The sequence below is a fragment of the Loxodonta africana genome, chromosome 11, assembly GCF_030014295.1.
Source record: "Loxodonta africana isolate mLoxAfr1 chromosome 11, mLoxAfr1.hap2, whole genome shotgun sequence".
Taxonomy (NCBI): domain Eukaryota; kingdom Metazoa; phylum Chordata; class Mammalia; order Proboscidea; family Elephantidae; genus Loxodonta; species Loxodonta africana.
Window position 1 is genome coordinate 61166409 of NC_087352.1, and position 15915 is coordinate 61182323.

At 46.0% G+C, this 15915-nt stretch overlaps 1 protein-coding gene across 3 annotated transcripts in view; it reads left to right on the forward strand.

The window, feature by feature from the left end:
• Nucleotides 1-1381: 1381 nt before the first annotated feature.
• PSTPIP2 (proline-serine-threonine phosphatase interacting protein 2) overlaps nucleotides 1382-15915 on the forward strand; it is an 89581-nt gene continuing 75047 nt past the window's right edge. The window contains exon 1 of one of the 3 annotated variants that reach the window (XM_064294584.1): nucleotides 1382-1707. In XM_064294584.1, coding sequence (XP_064150654.1) covers nucleotides 1675-1707 — 33 coding nt within the window. In that variant the 5' untranslated portion in view covers nucleotides 1382-1674. The remainder of the gene's footprint in view (nucleotides 1708-15915) is intronic. The other 2 variants (XM_064294583.1, XM_064294582.1) reach the window with 2 other exon arrangements.

Consider the following 15915-nt stretch of genomic DNA (forward strand, 5'->3'; position numbering starts at 1 on the left):
TCATCTTTTTACTCACAGCACCTGTCCTGGTGATGGGCTTAATAAATATTTGGGGAACCAATGAGTGGTATTTCCTGGCTGCATGGGCAACCACTTGCAATTTGAAATCTTGCCACCAGATGGAGAAAGAGAGTTAAAATTTAGGCATCTTTGGAGTCTGAGGAAAAATCCAGCACAACGTACTTTCAGAGTTTGTAAGACTTTCTAAGACTTCTAAAACGATACAGGTATTAAAATAAAAACTTTACAATTAGCATTGTATTGAAAATATTTGTTCTAAATATTTAAAGTTTCCGGGAAAAATCTTTGTTCTGTCTTTGGCACTTGAGCTTCCGTCATCTCCCCAGTTAGCACTATTTCTTACCCCTCCTGCAGTAGAGGGTCATTGAAAGAGAAGAAGATCTCATGGGATGGATTGACACAGTGGCTGCAACGACTGGCTCAAGCATGGCAATGATTGTGAGGATGGTGTAGGACCCAGCAGTGTTTCATCTGTTGTACATAGGGTCGCTATGAGGCGGAACCGACTCAATGGCACCTAACAACAACCACCTGTGGTTTAGCCTGTCTCCATGGCCTGTGCTGTGCCCTGATGGTACTGCCAGGCATCACATCCTTCCCTCTAACCTTGCTGCTTTCCAAGGAGATTAACGGCCAAATAAATGGCATAGCGTTGGAGCTACAATAAATGGCATAGCGTTGGAGCTACCGATCGGAAGCCAGAGCTCCACTTTTGTAGTTGTGAATGACTCTGGGTAGGATATCATCACAATAGGACTGGGAGTGGCATTACTGAGCAGAAGCTTTTAGGTGTCCTTTAAACCACCCCAAGAATTGCCCTCTCACTGTGTTGGTACCTAGCTAGAACCTGCTCAAGAGTCAAAGGCTTGCCTCTCTAGGTCTGGAATTGTTTGCTGGGCAAGAATCCTCAGATTTGGTACACTTGACCTTCCCTCACCCCTCCTTGAGCGCCTACTTTTTGCCCAAGGTGGATCTGCCACAGAAATGACAATCTCTTTGGCTGTGGCTCTGTTTAGAAGGCCAGAGCTCTAACCCTGAGCCCTTAAATAAGCTGTGATATTGGTCAAATCGTTCAGCCTCTGTGGGCTCAGGACGTGTAGCACGCAGCACTCAGTCAGGGAGCCGGGCATTACTCAAAGCAGGGATTGGACTGCCTTGCCTTGGGGTTCCTTTATGCGCATGAAGAGTGGAGGCGGGGGAGGGAAGCTCGGGGCTTCTAATGCTGACCTGGGATTGAGTTTTAAGATTGGGGAGAGGGCTGGGGAGGAGCTGAGCTCCTGGGCCTTCTGTAAGGGCCCCACCTAGGGACCTAGAGAGAGAAAACAGCATCAATGACCTTTCCGTGACATTTCGGACTAAAACGTGCCCCGGGGGCTGATCTGGAGCGGGAGCACCTGGGGCAGTGCACAGGACTCTCCGAGGTGTCTACACCTTAGGCGACACAGTGCTGGCTGGCCTTGTCAGTCCCCAGCTGATGCGCGGGGTTTCCGAGCTGTCCGAAACGGGAGTGGTTTAGGACCCGGGGCGGGCCTCCCTGCTGTCAGTGGAACTCAGAAGTTGTGGCTGCGAGCTTGCAGGCGGCGACAGTCAGGACTCCTGGGAGGTCCCGCCCGTTACACCGACTCTCACCGCCCCGACCGCCCCGCGCCAGCCATGAAGGGCTCACTGTTCAAGGAGAACTTTTGGGTAAGTCGAGGGGCGGACAGCCGACCGTCGGGGTGGGGGTGGGGGCTGTGCACCGGCGGAGGCCCGGGCTCGGCACCACTCGGTGACCCCGCGCCGCCGGCCTTTAAGGGGTTCGAGCGCGGCGAGGTCTGGCCCAGGCGGCCTGCGCGTCCGCTCCCCGGCCGCCAGCCCGGGGCCCGTGTCCGACCTCTCGAGGGGAGACCCCGCGGTCTGCTCTGGGGCCAGGCCGCTAGTCCTCGAGGTCCGGCCCGGGGTCCCCCCTTCGCCGCCCCTGCCCCGCAGCGTGGGCTCCGGGGGCTGTTGGAGCTGGAGCCGCGCCAGAGGCAGGACACCTCTCTCCCCTCACAGATGAGGAATCTGAGACCTACAGGGAGGGGGAACCCGTCCGGTGTCCCCAAGGCTGCGCCGGGAGCGGAGCTGTGGGTCCTGGGGGGTACGTGTGAGCTCCGTTGGACTGACAGCGACAGTCGCTCTCCGGGGATCGACTTTTCCAGACTCCGAGTTTTCTTCTCAGACTCTAGAGGCCTTCCCTTTGCAGACGCTTCGACCCCTGTCCAGCAGCCGGGTTTCCAGAGCTCCCTCCCTAGGTCATCGCCCACCCCAGTCGCGCACCGTGGGGAGACCCGAGGTGTCGTCACCGCGGGTGGGAGGTCTGGAAGCTGGTGGGGGCCGTCCCAGCTGGGAGGCAGCAGGTCTGCCTGTCCCCCCTTCCTCTGTCCTGTCCTCTTCCCTCCTGTCCTCCCACTCCCAGGTGCCAGTCAAGGGTACCATACCCCCCTATCCTTTTAGGACAGAAATAAGAAGCTGCATACCTCAAAGTTGACCCGTGGCTGCCAAGGGGCTGCCAAGGTCCCAGCTCTTTGCCTGGGACCCTTCTCCCCTCTCTCTCCTTTTCCCATTTAGTTTCACAGCAGATTAGCAGGTCTCCTTGCCCCACAGTGGGTGCTAAGGCCAGAAAACTGGCTCCATGGCCTCAGGGACACAGTTTAGACCCTGCCTTGTAAGGCCCCTTTTCCTGCGGTTCTTGAGGTTCTCCTGGTACACTGCCCACCTGTAGGGCCAAGGCTGTGGGAACTTCACAGAGAGGGTGAATGACCTTGCAGCTGGCCCAGCAAGAGGCCTGGAGATTCCTTAGATACGGTATAGGGCTTTTGGACCACTTGACAGTCATTGTGGGCAAAAGCAGGGCAGGAAGACCCACCTTTCCCTCTTCAAATGTAACTCACAGTGGCATACTTTGGGTTTTCAGATCATGTCACCTCTTAGGGAAGTCCTTCCTGATTGTGTACGATAGACCCTGTTACTTGCTCACTTGGCACATGTTTTTTCCTTTCATACCATGTGTGGGTTTTGAATTTGGGAGCCTACAAGCACATGGGCACCTTGTGGACAGTGTGCTTGCTCTGAATGCCACTGCCCTGGCACTGGTTGGTGCCCGGGCGTGCTCACCAAACACTTATTGAAGTGGGTCTATAAGGCCAGCAGGGCATGTGTAGGGGTGAGAGCCACTGCCTCACCCTCAGAGGGTTCCCAGGCCACTGGAAGGCAGCCCTCCAGCTGTAGCTGATGCATAGTGGCAGGAATAGCTGGGAAGTGGCAAAAATGAGGTCTGGGTTGGGAGTTAGAGGTTGAGTGAAAGCCCTGCAGAGATAAGTTTCTGGGCTTAGATATTCAGAGGTGCATCTGAGATAGTCCTAGCTTGCCAAGGTGACTTCCACCTCTAACTTCCTGTGACCCTTTTTGCCAAATAATAAAAACAGTTATAACTAACATTACTGCCCATAGACTCTGTGTCAAGCACTATTCTAAATACTTTAGATGCACTACTCATTTAAGCCTCACAATGATGCTATAAGGTAGCTTCCTTACCATCCCATTTTACAGATAAGTAAACTGAGTGGCAAGAGGTTAAGCAACATTCCTAAGGTTCTAGAGCTATTATACAGCGGAGCACGACTCTACTTGGCCTAACTGCTCAGTAACAAGGCTGGCGCTGAGTAAGAACATCCCTGTCTAGCTGTCTGTATGGCCCCTTTGACACTGTCAAAGGGTAGACATTTGAGCCTTCATGTAAATATGTCTCCCTCCTCCAGCTACAACCATGAGCTCCTGGAGGGTAGACACTGGGTGTCACCATCAGCTGAAGCCCCAGTGCCTGATATAGTGCCTTGTGTATAGATGCAGGGATCAGGCACACAATATAGCCAGGGCTTGGGAGAAAAGGAGCAGAAGGGAAGGCTGGAGACCTAAGGGGTTCCTGCTAGGCTTCACACCCTCAAGGGGTAGGGGAGGCAAGGCTGGTGATAGAACAGAGGTGATGGCAATAACTTTTGTATTTCAGGGGTAAGAGAAGGTTATGATTAAATAAGCTAGAAAACTTTGGAAAACAAGTAAGTTTTGATTTATTAAATTTAAAAAGTTTATTAAATTTAAATTTATGAAATGGCTTCTCACTATAAGATGCTCTAATGGCTGTGGCATTTGCAGGGGTAAGACCACCACCTGTAGTAAGCTTGGTTAGGAGGTAGATTCCCCATGAGGAAACAAAGCAGGGAGGGTGACCTGGAGCATATGACCTCAAGAATGTGGAGGAGGAAGGGTTTGGGAGTGGGAAGAGTCTATCAGGGGCCAAAAAGCTGTCTGGGCCAAAGGTAGAGAGGGTCTGTTCCAGGATGGAGACCATGAAGAGGAGCAAAGAGGGGGAGATGGGTAAGAGAAATAACAGAGGTAAAAGCAACAGGACAAGACAACCAATTGTTGGTGAACAGTGGGGAGAGGAAAGGCAACTCCTAGGAAGCTGTGTCAGACAAACTGGCGGATGAGGTGTGGGACCCAGAAATAAGGAAGTCAGGAGGAGGAACTGGTTTGTGGAGAGAGAAGGAGGAGGAAAAGGCAGAAGTGATATTAAGCATATTGAACTAGAGGTGTGGCATTGGGAAGGACCAAGGCCAGCAGAGTCCTGAAGACTCCTCTCCCTAACCCCCAGCACCATGCCAGGTTGCTGGATCTGGGGAGGTCTTGGTGGGGGAACCAAAGGCAGGGCACAAGGTGGCCAGGCAGCAGGGTTTGGAAGTACTGCAATATTTTAACAACCATCGCAGACATGCCAGTGAGTGCTGCCTGATGCCTGGTGGTGGGTGTTCTGGGTTGGCAGGGCTGGGGCAGTCCCTTGGGAAGGGTGTTGGGCATGAGAGAGCACTGAGCGTCATGATACACCAGAGTATCACGAATGACATGCAGGTGCCGTGGCCCTGGTTTGAATCCTTGTTCTGCTCTTTACTCTCTGGGTGACCCTGAGCCAGGTTACTTCAACCCTCTCAGCCTTAGTTTTTCCATGTGTAAAAACAGGGATAATAACAGTGCCTATCCCATTTTTTTTTTTTTTTTTTAGGACTACTGTGAGGATTAAATGAGAGAGTTTAGTACAGGGCCCGGCACATAGTGAAGGCTTGTAATTGTGATTATTATTATCGTGAGCAAGTAGATGACAGTTAAAGAAAGTGGGTGATGGTTAGCCAAGGAGAAAGAATGAAGAGATAAGAAGTCCAAAAAAAAAGCCCTGCCTGTGAATGCCTTATTTAGGCAGGAGGAGAAAGGAGGCCAGACATAAAGAGACAGAGAAGTAGAGCTACAACTAGAAAAACACCACCCCAGGGCCAAGGGAGGACAATTCTAAGGAAGTTGAGAGGCCCGTGGTCAAGTTAGGTAGATGGTCCTGAAAAGTTATGAGTCAATACACTCTCTATAAATAATATTATTTGAATGCCTGTGAAAGTGTTTATTTAAAGGAACTTGTTAGTAGGTCTGTTGGAAAAAGGAAATATCAGTGTTCTTTAAAACTGAGGTTGGCCCGAGTCAGTTTGCCTGACACAGTGCCTACCTGTGTGTGTTCTTCTTCGACCCTTCCCCAGGCTACCTTCTTTGTGGTTGTTGTTTGGTTAAGCAGTGGTGTGTAATTTACCTTGGTTAACTTTGATGGTACCTCAACAGAATCAGGGCTTCGAAACAGTTTATTCTGGCTCTACCCCACTACTGAAGAATTTGCTTTTCCACCCCAGGTATACTGGATCAGAATCTACATTTTAACAAAGTCCCCAGTTAATTCTTATGTATACATAAGAACTGGAATGAACTGGTTCAAAGCCCTGATCAGAACCACGGGTATGGTTTCCAGAGTCCCAGGGACACGGCTGGGCCACAGTGGGGGAAGAATTCCAGTCTTTGGCATGATGAGATCCAGGTGTCCTTCAGATATGAACATGGACAGGTGACTATAGAACCTGTTCCAGAAGAGGTAAATGTAAGCAGTGTCCTCCTACCCCAGGGAATTTCCAGGCTCCTCACTTGGGTGTGGGGCCCTGGTGGTGCAGTGGTTAAGAGCTTGACTGCTAAACAAAAGGTCGGCAGTTCGAATCCACCAGCTGCTCCTTGGAAACTCTATGAGGCAGTTCTACTCAGTCATATAGGGTTGCTATGAGTCTGAATTAACTCAATGGCAACAGGTTTGATTTTTGGTTTTCACTTGGATGTGAGGCCCAATTTGCCCCCAGGAAGTGCTCTAGATCCTCATTTTGACCTGGCCTTCCCGATTCCCAAGGCTTTTGGTCTAGACTAGCTTCCCTAGTGCCTGTTCCCAGCACTCCTGCCCTCCTACTGCACCTGCAGGGGGTGGCCTCCCTGCTGTCTTGAGTGATTGACGAGGAGAAGTCACGGTGCTGTCTGACTTGCTCATTGCTCTGCTGTCATCCCAGGTCCCTCTGCTCAGAATCTTTGACCAGATTGACCTTTGTCATTCCGGGGCTCCATCATAGTTTGAAGGATGTTGTATCCAGCTTTGCTCATGATTTTTTTTTTTTTCTATAAAGTACTCTAGATCAGTGTAGGAGGCTGCCTTTTTTTTTAAGAAACAGAAGAAAACAAGTTATTACAACAGACCCTCCATGCTGACCCTATGTCTTATTTTATACAATGTTTAGGCTGTTGCTCTAATTTTTTTCCCTGCCATCCAGTTTAATAAAAGAATATAGCAGCTTTACTTTTGAATGCTTCCCTGATCACATCTCATTTCCTCCTCTATCTGGGGTAACTCTCATTCTTAATTTTGTGCTTATAATTTGTTACTCTAATTTTTAAAAACTCTTTTAGAAACTGGTCCCTAGAAACACACCACGAGACCTACTTTGTGTTGTCTTGCCTAGTGGCAGAAGTCATCGACGATTGCCCTTCTTCAAATCATTCTTCCTAGAGCAGCCATCGAGACCTGTCTTTAAAATAATTGTCAAAATCCTTTTATCTTGTTTTCTCATCTTAAAACTTTGAGAAGAGAGACTTAGGACCTACCTTTTAAAGAAAATTTAAAAAATCCAAATATTTCTAAGGCTTATGATGACAGTATTTTTCCTGTCTGCTCCTGTACCCCAGCTTCTGTCTGTCAACATCACTATTGCAGAAATTCGTAGTACTTTCTTCTGGTAGTGATCACCACTTCACAAAATAATATGATTATACCGCTCTTTCCTGATGGAGCAGCTTTAAACATTATCTATCGATTTACTGCTACAGTAGAGGAGAATTTAGCTCTTTTATACCATCATCTCTACTTCCCAATATAGCTATATCACTGGTTTTTACTTTTTATTTTGAAATAATTTCAAAGTTACAGAAGATTTTAAGAAGAGCACAAAGAATACACATATACCCTTCACTAGAGTCCCCAATTATTAAACTTCATTTCCTTTATTAATTTCTCTGTAGATAGATAGGTAGACAGGTATACATATTTTTCCCTGAACCATTGAGAGTAAATATCACTGATTTGGAAATCAATAATCACTATTTACACTGTCATAGTATATAAAGATCGTTTTCTTCAAAGTCAAGTAGTATACTATCATTACATCTCCATCCTAATTTTTTTCCAGACTTCTTAGTTGCCTGTTTTTTGAGATTGTTAAGACCCTGGTGGTGCAAATGATTAAGCATTCAACTATTAACTGAAAGGTTCGCAGTTCAAACCCAGAGGTGCCAGGCCTGGTGGTCTGCTTCTGAAAGGTTACAGTCTTGAGAATCCTGTGGGGGCATTCTACTCTGCACATATAGGGTTGCCAAGAGTCGAAGCTGACTTGATGGAAACTAAGAAACAAACCAAAAAATGCTCTAGTATATCAGCAAACCCTCCCCACTCCACCCTTCTGTGGAGACCAGTTCCTGGAGCCCTCTGTCCCCTGCGCCAGCCTGGATTGGGTGATTTTCCAGGCCTGAAACACAGCTGTCTTCCTGGGGCTTCCCTTCTGCACTCTCTTGAGTTGGCTTCACTGTTTTCCAGATCCCATGTCATCTGAATAGCACTCTTAAAAACATAAATCAGGTCATGTTGTTCCTCTGCTTAAATTCCTCCAATGGCTTCCCACTGCACTTGGAATCCAAATGTTTGACATTGGCTGACAAGGCCCTGCCTGATCCAGCCTACCCTCCTTTCTGAACTTAACACCTACCACATCCCCTCACTTTACCGCAGCACTCCTACGTCAATTACTGAATGCCAAACAATGAACTCTTGTTTCCTACTAACCGATTAGCTAACCCTGCCATCTGTTCCCATAGCATCCTGTGCACCCTCTGTCATAACACACAACATACATAAATACCTCTTCAATGTCTGCTTCCCCATCACACTGTAAGCCCCAAGAGATGGGTCTTACTCATTCAGCACTGTATCCCCAGCACCTAGCACAGTGCCTGGCATGTAGCAGACACTGACTAACCATCAGAATGAATGAGTGAACAAATGAAGGATCAGGGAGAGACATGTGTGACAGTGAGTGGAAGTTGCTCACTCATCTAAACTCATCTTTGCGCTCCCTTCAGTGGGAAGTGTCATTTTGTGCTCTTAAGGAACCCGTTCCACTTTGACCATTGGTGGTCTCATGCTCGGGAGAATGACATTGCCAAGGGTGGACTCTGACTCCATGTTGTTGCTAGCTGCTGTTGAGTCAGCCTCTGACTCATGGCAGCCCCACGCAGAACGGAACACAAGGCTGTCAGGTTCTGCGCCACGGTTGGTTGCGGATTGACCGATGAGTGGTCGTTGCGCATTAAGTGCATCGGCCAGGAGTTGAACCCAGCTCACCTGCATGGAAGGCAAGAATTCTACAAGCACCATACCTGAGAAGGGGCACAACATCCAAGTGAGGAGCCAAGTTCACATGCTTCGTGCTGACCACTTGGTGAGAGACCTTGGGACTAACAAAGAAAACGTAGCAGCTCATTTGCGAGCGGAAGGTTCTTCCCCATTCATTGCATGATCTCAGGCAGTTCAACTCAACATGTATCTCCGGCGCGCTGGGCGTCGGCCTTGTGTAGCTACTACAGGGCCACAGAGCGATGGACACATGGCATCTCCCTTTAAGATTATTGTCGACTCAAGGAGAGGAGTCTCACATGAAGTTTTAAAATAATCGTTTTTAAAATTAATATAACAAAATTAAGGAAATTTAAAATATATTACTAGTAACTTGGTACTTTTTCTAATTTTTTTCCCCTTGCATAGCTGTGATTGTTGTTAGCTGCCACAGAGTCAGCCCCCTACTCATGGTGACCCCATGCGTTACAGTGTAGAATTGCCCCTGACGGTTTTCTCGGCCATAGTCTTCATGGAAGCAGTTTACCAGGCTTTTCTTCCACAGAGCTGCTGGGTGTGTTCAAACCACCAACCTTTTGGTTAGCAGCTGATGGCAAACTGCTTATACCACCCAGGCTCCTTTCCATACATAGTTGTAATCACAGTGTATGTATTTTTTTCAGTCAAAATATCATAAACTTTAAAAAAAATACTATTTTTCTGATTATTTTAAAACTTATTATATGATGTAATTCTTCCCTTGATGTTTGACATTTATGTAATTTCCAAAGTTTTCTACAATATATAATATTGTGATGCACGTTTTCATTCCTGAAGGTTTTTTTTTTTTTTTTTTTTGATAGTTTGGATTCTTTATTAAGCATCTAGTTCTGGAAACTTATGAAAGAACTTGGCATTATCCAGCCAAGTTTTACTGTTGTCATACCTGCCCCACTCTACTGAAACCTCCCCTTTCCACACTCCCATCCTTTGTTGGTGATCTTGCCTTCTACCTTGCTAAGAAACCTCATAGCAGCTCCCAGATAGAACTCACTATCTTCTGTATAATTAGGATTAGGCTCGGTCACGGGCAACAGAAAAACTCGAAACAACTGTGGCCTAGACAAGGGTGATGATTATTTCTTGCTCACATCCGTGAAGTCCTGAGCTGGTCATTCTAGGGCTGGTCTGTCAGGACCTTTCTGGCTACTCCTAAGGGTACCTGGTTCAATGTTTGGCTCACAGTAAAATCTGCTGAATGACTGAAAATAGCATTAATTAACAGGTAGGATGTTTTAAAACTTTGACATATAGAACCAAACTGATCTCCTAAGCCTGTTGGTGTCAAGCCAATTCTGACTCATAGCAACCCTACAGGACAGAGTAGAACTGCCCCATAGGGCTTCTAAGGCTATAATCTTTATGGAAGCAGACTGCCACATCTTTCTCCTGTGGAGTGGCTGGTAGGTTCCAACTGCCTATCTTTTGGTTAGCAGCTGAGCATTTTAACCACTGTGCCACCAGGGCTTGCTTGAAGGGTCTTAAAACCAAAAACCAAACTCATTGCCATCGAGTTGATTTAGACTCATAGCAACCCTAGACACTTGCTGAATTTCTAGGGTTTTCAGACACATGTGGGCTCCTGGCCACCTCTAAGCCTGTTAATTCAAACAGCTATTCCTTAAGTAGAAAAAGTGGTGTGCAAGTAGGAATGGAGACTGAACACTGTGGGGCTACAGGGAGAGGAAAGACTGCAGGGACTTTTCGCTGGCAATTTATTTTCCATCTGTCTCTCAGCAAAACCAAGCCTGAAAGTTGTCTAGGCTCCTACCTCTTAGAGGGCAGCTGAACAACTAAGTGTTTTTACTCAAGCATGTTTTCAAGTAGGGGTGGATGAGGAGCCCTGGTGGCACAGTGGTTAAAGCTATCAGCTGATAATCAAAAGGTAGGCGGTTTGAACCCACCAGCCACTCCACGGGGGAAGGATGTGGCAGTGTGCTTCTGAAAAGATTACAACCTAGAAAACCCTAAGGAGAAGTTCTACTCTGTTACACGGGGTTGCTATGAATGGACTCCAGGGCACACAACTGTAGCACACCCTAGGTAGCCTATTTAAGCATCTATCTCTGTGCCATACCTTCCTTTTGAGGCTTTCTGCAGATACAGGTTTTCTGAGTGCTATCTTAGCACTTTTTAGGGACTGGTACCCCCTGGCACCCACCCAACAGGGCCTGCCCCCAGTCTTGCACTGTTAAATCATTCCTTTTAGCCTGAGGAGGGTAGGTCATCCTGTTTCCACGTAGTGTCTGTGGGACAAAGAACTTGGTTTGGACTGTTGACTCTGGTTTCTGAAAACAGCCTGAGCAATTTAGCTGCTCTTTTTCTTTCTAAAATAGCTGGGCAAGTAGGGGTTACACAGGCTCCATACCAGGAGAACTAACTTCAGGAAGGGAGGGGGCCTGATGCAGTCATGCATATTCATTTATTGGCTCCATCATAACTGTACATTAAGGCCCAAGTCATGCATATTCATTGAGGTCTCAATGACTAAGACACCTGGGACCTCGGAGCACTCTCTCTTTGGGGTCTCAAGGGTTGGTAAGAGTATTTATGCACAGGAGAGGGTGTGGTACGTTCCTGGGAAAAATAGAAGGCTCATGGTGCTGTAGTGCTGGGACCTCTCCCAGACCTTGCCTGATTTGTCTCTACATTTGTATCCTTTCTGGTTATGATAAATGGGTAACTGTAAGTATAAGTAACAATTTTTTTGACTTCTAAGAGTCATTCCAGCAAATTATCAAACCCACATGGGGCAGTGAGAGCCAGCAGAGGGGTTGGCGTTTGCCTATTTCGCAGGGCTGGAAAGACAGAGCCCTAACTTGGGGAGACCCAACTCTGGGTGATTAGGGTCAGAGGGAGAAAGAGCCACATGGGTGACTGGAGTCAGGATGAAGACATGGAAAAGTAAGGATACGAGTTATCATCACATTTTGGAAATTAACCTTATGTTGACTATTATTCATACAGTGTCATACACGTGTGTTTGTCATTTAACAAGAGCATTGGCCCCCTGAGAGCCGAGCTCAATCTACTCCTGACTTTACAGGTTCACATAGACCTTTGCCTTCTGCAAATGTCCTAGCTCCGAAGTGTTCCTTCACAAAGACCACCAGATGAACTCAGAGTTAAATATCGAATAAAAATCTGACCATAGAAAAGCTAGAAGAAAAATAACTGAATATTTGTCAAGATTTCAGAAAGGGGAGGGGTTTTTAAACCTGATGTTAATGGATGAAATCACAAAAGATAGCTCAATAAACTTGATTTATGAAGATTTTTCAATATATACATATACATGTTTAGGTATAGTTATCATTTTCCTATGGGAGCTGGACTAGGGGTCCAAAAAGACATAAGTTCTCAGGGATAAAAAGTATCTACTTTCAGCCTTTGACAGCACTCCTGCTAATGGCCAAATCTGGGCACTGTTGACCAGCCCTGTGGGCTGTCTGTCCCAAGCTCAGGCTCATCTACCTGTTCTTTGTTAGTACCTGTCCAATCCATATTTCCTTCTAATTCTTGCCCCTAAGAATGGTCAGCCTTGACTCTGACCAGCCACAGCCCAGCAGGCCTCTCCCTGGCTGACACACCTGGTATTGCCCCTGTCTAGACAGTACAGGTGGGGAGTCTGCATGAGAGGCCTTGGTGCTCCTCCCAGGTGCCCGCAGCTCTAAGTCAAAGGGAGCAGGCACATGCCTTCGAGCCCTGTGGTCCGGCTATAAAATGAAAGGCCCCAGCGCGAAAGGGTTTAGCAGGCTAGAAGCCTATTGGCTTTTAGAAGGCAAAGAAATGAGTCCTGTGGGCAGGATTTGAGAAGGGGAAGTTAGAAGCCTGCAAAGCCTAGGTGACTGAGAGAAGCTGAGTGTGCAAAGACCATAGTCATTCAGAAGGACATGTTATTGATTAAGCAGAAGACAGAACAAGAAGTGGGGAGAGAGGCCACCAGCCAAGAACAGCCACAGCCCTCCCACCCTGGCCATATGTTATTTGGTGTCTACACCCTATTCTACCTCTGACTAAGTGAGTGACTTGTCCAAAGCCACCCAGCTAACCACTCTGGGCTTCAGTTTCCTGTTGTGCAATGAGGTTAATATCTGTCCAGCCCAATCCTAGGACTGTAATGGCTTCAATGATAAAAGAGGTTATAGTTGTGTTAGGGAGGGGTATTGTGGGTAATGCAGTAGTATGTCAGTATTGTACTGTATTTACAGTTTAGTTAATAATTAAAAATTGAGATAACGAATGAAAATGATTGGTGGAAATCACTTTTAAAATTCAAATTATTAGACCAAGTGAAGTACAGTCCTTATTTCCTAAAATTTATTCTTTAAAATAGCAACAGAAAAGATATTTATAATATATTAAGTTAAAAAGAATGTTACCAAACAATCCTTAAGATAAGATTTCATTTTCATTACAAAAAAAAAAAGAAGACATAGTCATACGTCATTAGGAAAATACCTTGCGGTTGTATAACAAAATGGTAACTGTTGTTTTCTCTGGGATTTCATGTGATTTGAAAAATACAACTATTTTATTTTTGCTTATCTGTACTTTAAAAATTTTCTGCATTAAAATAAGCATAGTTTTTAAAGTACAGAATTAAAGGTATTTTTAATTATTAAAAAAAGGACAAGCACACACGTTCAGGAAGTAGATCCAAGTATCAAACCCAGATGGAAAAGGACCAGCCTGCAAAAAAGGGGCCAGTCCACCCACTCACTCCAAGGCTAGGATGAGTGGCTAGGGTTTTTCTCTTTAGGTTGCACAGGGGCCCCACCACCTACAGAAACAAGTCAAGTCCAGGGGAAGCCCCCCCTCATGCCTCACTCCCACAGACACAGGACCAGCCCTGTCACTGTCACAGTGTTCTCTCAGCCAGACCTCTCCTTGCCACCCTGTCCTTCAAGCAGGAAGAACCTCCTGTGGGTACAACCGACATTTGTTTTTAATTTTTATTAGTACTTTTATTTATTTATTTAAAAATTTGTTTATTGTGCTTTAGGTGAAAGTTTACAAACCAAGTCAGCCTGTCATACAAAAAGCCATACACCCCCCACTGTGCACTCCCAGCTGCTCTCCCCTTAATGACACAGCACATTCTTCCTCTCCACCCTGTATTCCCCGTGTCCATTCAACCAGCTCCTGTGTTAGTACTTTTAAAAATGTGGGGTTCTGGGTGGTGCAAATGGTTAACCTACTCAGCTGCTGACCCAAAGGGTGGAGGTTTGAGTCCACCCAGAGGTGCCCCGGAAGAAAGGTCTGGTGACCTACTTCCAAAAAAATCAGCCATTGAAAATCCTGTGGCGCACAGTTCTACTCTGACACACGTGGGGTGGCCGTGAATGGGGTCAACTCAATGGCAACTGGTTTTAAACAGTAGAAATGCAACACATGTTCTTCATAAACTAGCAAAAACGATGCAGATGTGTACATAGCAAAAAAAAAAAAAAGTAAAAATCCCTCTCTCAGGCCCTCAAATCCCAACCTCTAGAGGTAATTACTTATACAGGATCTTTCCAGAGGTTTTTCCAGGTGCACATAATCCCATACACATATCCTTGTATAGCTTGTCAATATAAGATATTGAGGAAGTATATTTATTATCATCTTAAGGAAAGTCAGGTTAAAAGCCATCCCTTTCCCCGTCACTGCATTTTTGTATTTTTAAAAAGCATATAAATGGAAGTTGTCTGTGGTTTTTGAGATTATGGATGATTTTAATTTTCTTTTTTGCTAAGGTTTTCATTGTAGAAAATAACCCTCTCCATCCCTGCTTTCCACCTAGAGAGTTCCTCCTCAAGGCTCCCAGAGCATCCCCTTCTGTGGGGCCTCACCTTACCAGCCCTGGCGGTGGTTTTCCTTCCTCTGTGTTCTCACAGGGGTCACTTTATACTTCTGCCGTGACAGTAATTATACAGAATTATCCTTTGAGGAATAATTATCCTTCTATAGGTCAGAAATCTCACACTGGGCTAAAATCAGGGTCTGCAGGGCTGTATCGTTTCCGGAGGCTCTAGGGGCCAATCAGTGCCTTGCCTTTCCCAGCTTCTAGAGGCCATCTGCATTCCCTGACTCGTGATTCTCTTTTATCTTCAAAGCCAGCAATCATATCACTTGATTCTCAGACTCTGTTAAGGACCGTTGTCAGATTGGGCCCACCTGGACAATTTAGGAAAATTGCTCCCATTTTAAAGCCCTTAGTTTAGTCACATTTGCAAAGTCCCTTTTGCCATATAAGGTAACATATTCACAAATTCCAGGGCTTAGGACTTGGAGTCTTTTGTGGGGGCATTCTCTGCCTCTTACGTACGGTGATTGGATGGTAAGTAGCTGGGTGTGTATGTGGGCACAGACTTGTCATAGGAAACTTTTCTGAGGAGATGACACGAGCTGAGATGTGAAGTGTGTAAGATTGAACACTAGATTCAATGGCTAGGGAAAGGGGGAGATAGAACAGTGAGGTTGGAAAGGGCTTGTCATGTTTGAGGAAGAGGAAGACCAATATGGCTTCAGCAGGAAGCAGGTACATGGCTGAAAATCGGTTTGAGAAAAGTCAATATGCTGAAATGATAGTCACTAAAAACTTGTTTTTACCAAGTAACTAGAAAGTTAAAGCATGTGTGGTTTTAATCATTTTAAAGCAAATTAATAGACTTTATTTTTTAGAGTAGCTTTAGGTTTATAGAAAAATTGAGAAAAGTACAGAGAGTTCCCATAAACCCCCTCTTTTCCTACAGTTTCCCCTATTATTCCCTATTATTAGCATCTTGGATTCCTGTGGTACATTTGTTACAATTGAACCAATATTGATACAATATTAACTAAAGTCCTTAGTTTATTTAAATTCACTCTGTGTTGTACAGCCCTATATGGGTTTTGGCAAATGCATAATGTGTCCACCATTATAGTATCATACAGAATAGCTTCACTGCCCTAAAAATGCCCTGTGTTCCATCTATTCATCCTTCCCTCAGAACCTTAAGCTCCTGGCAGTTACTGGTCTTTTTACTGTCCGTCTAGCGTTG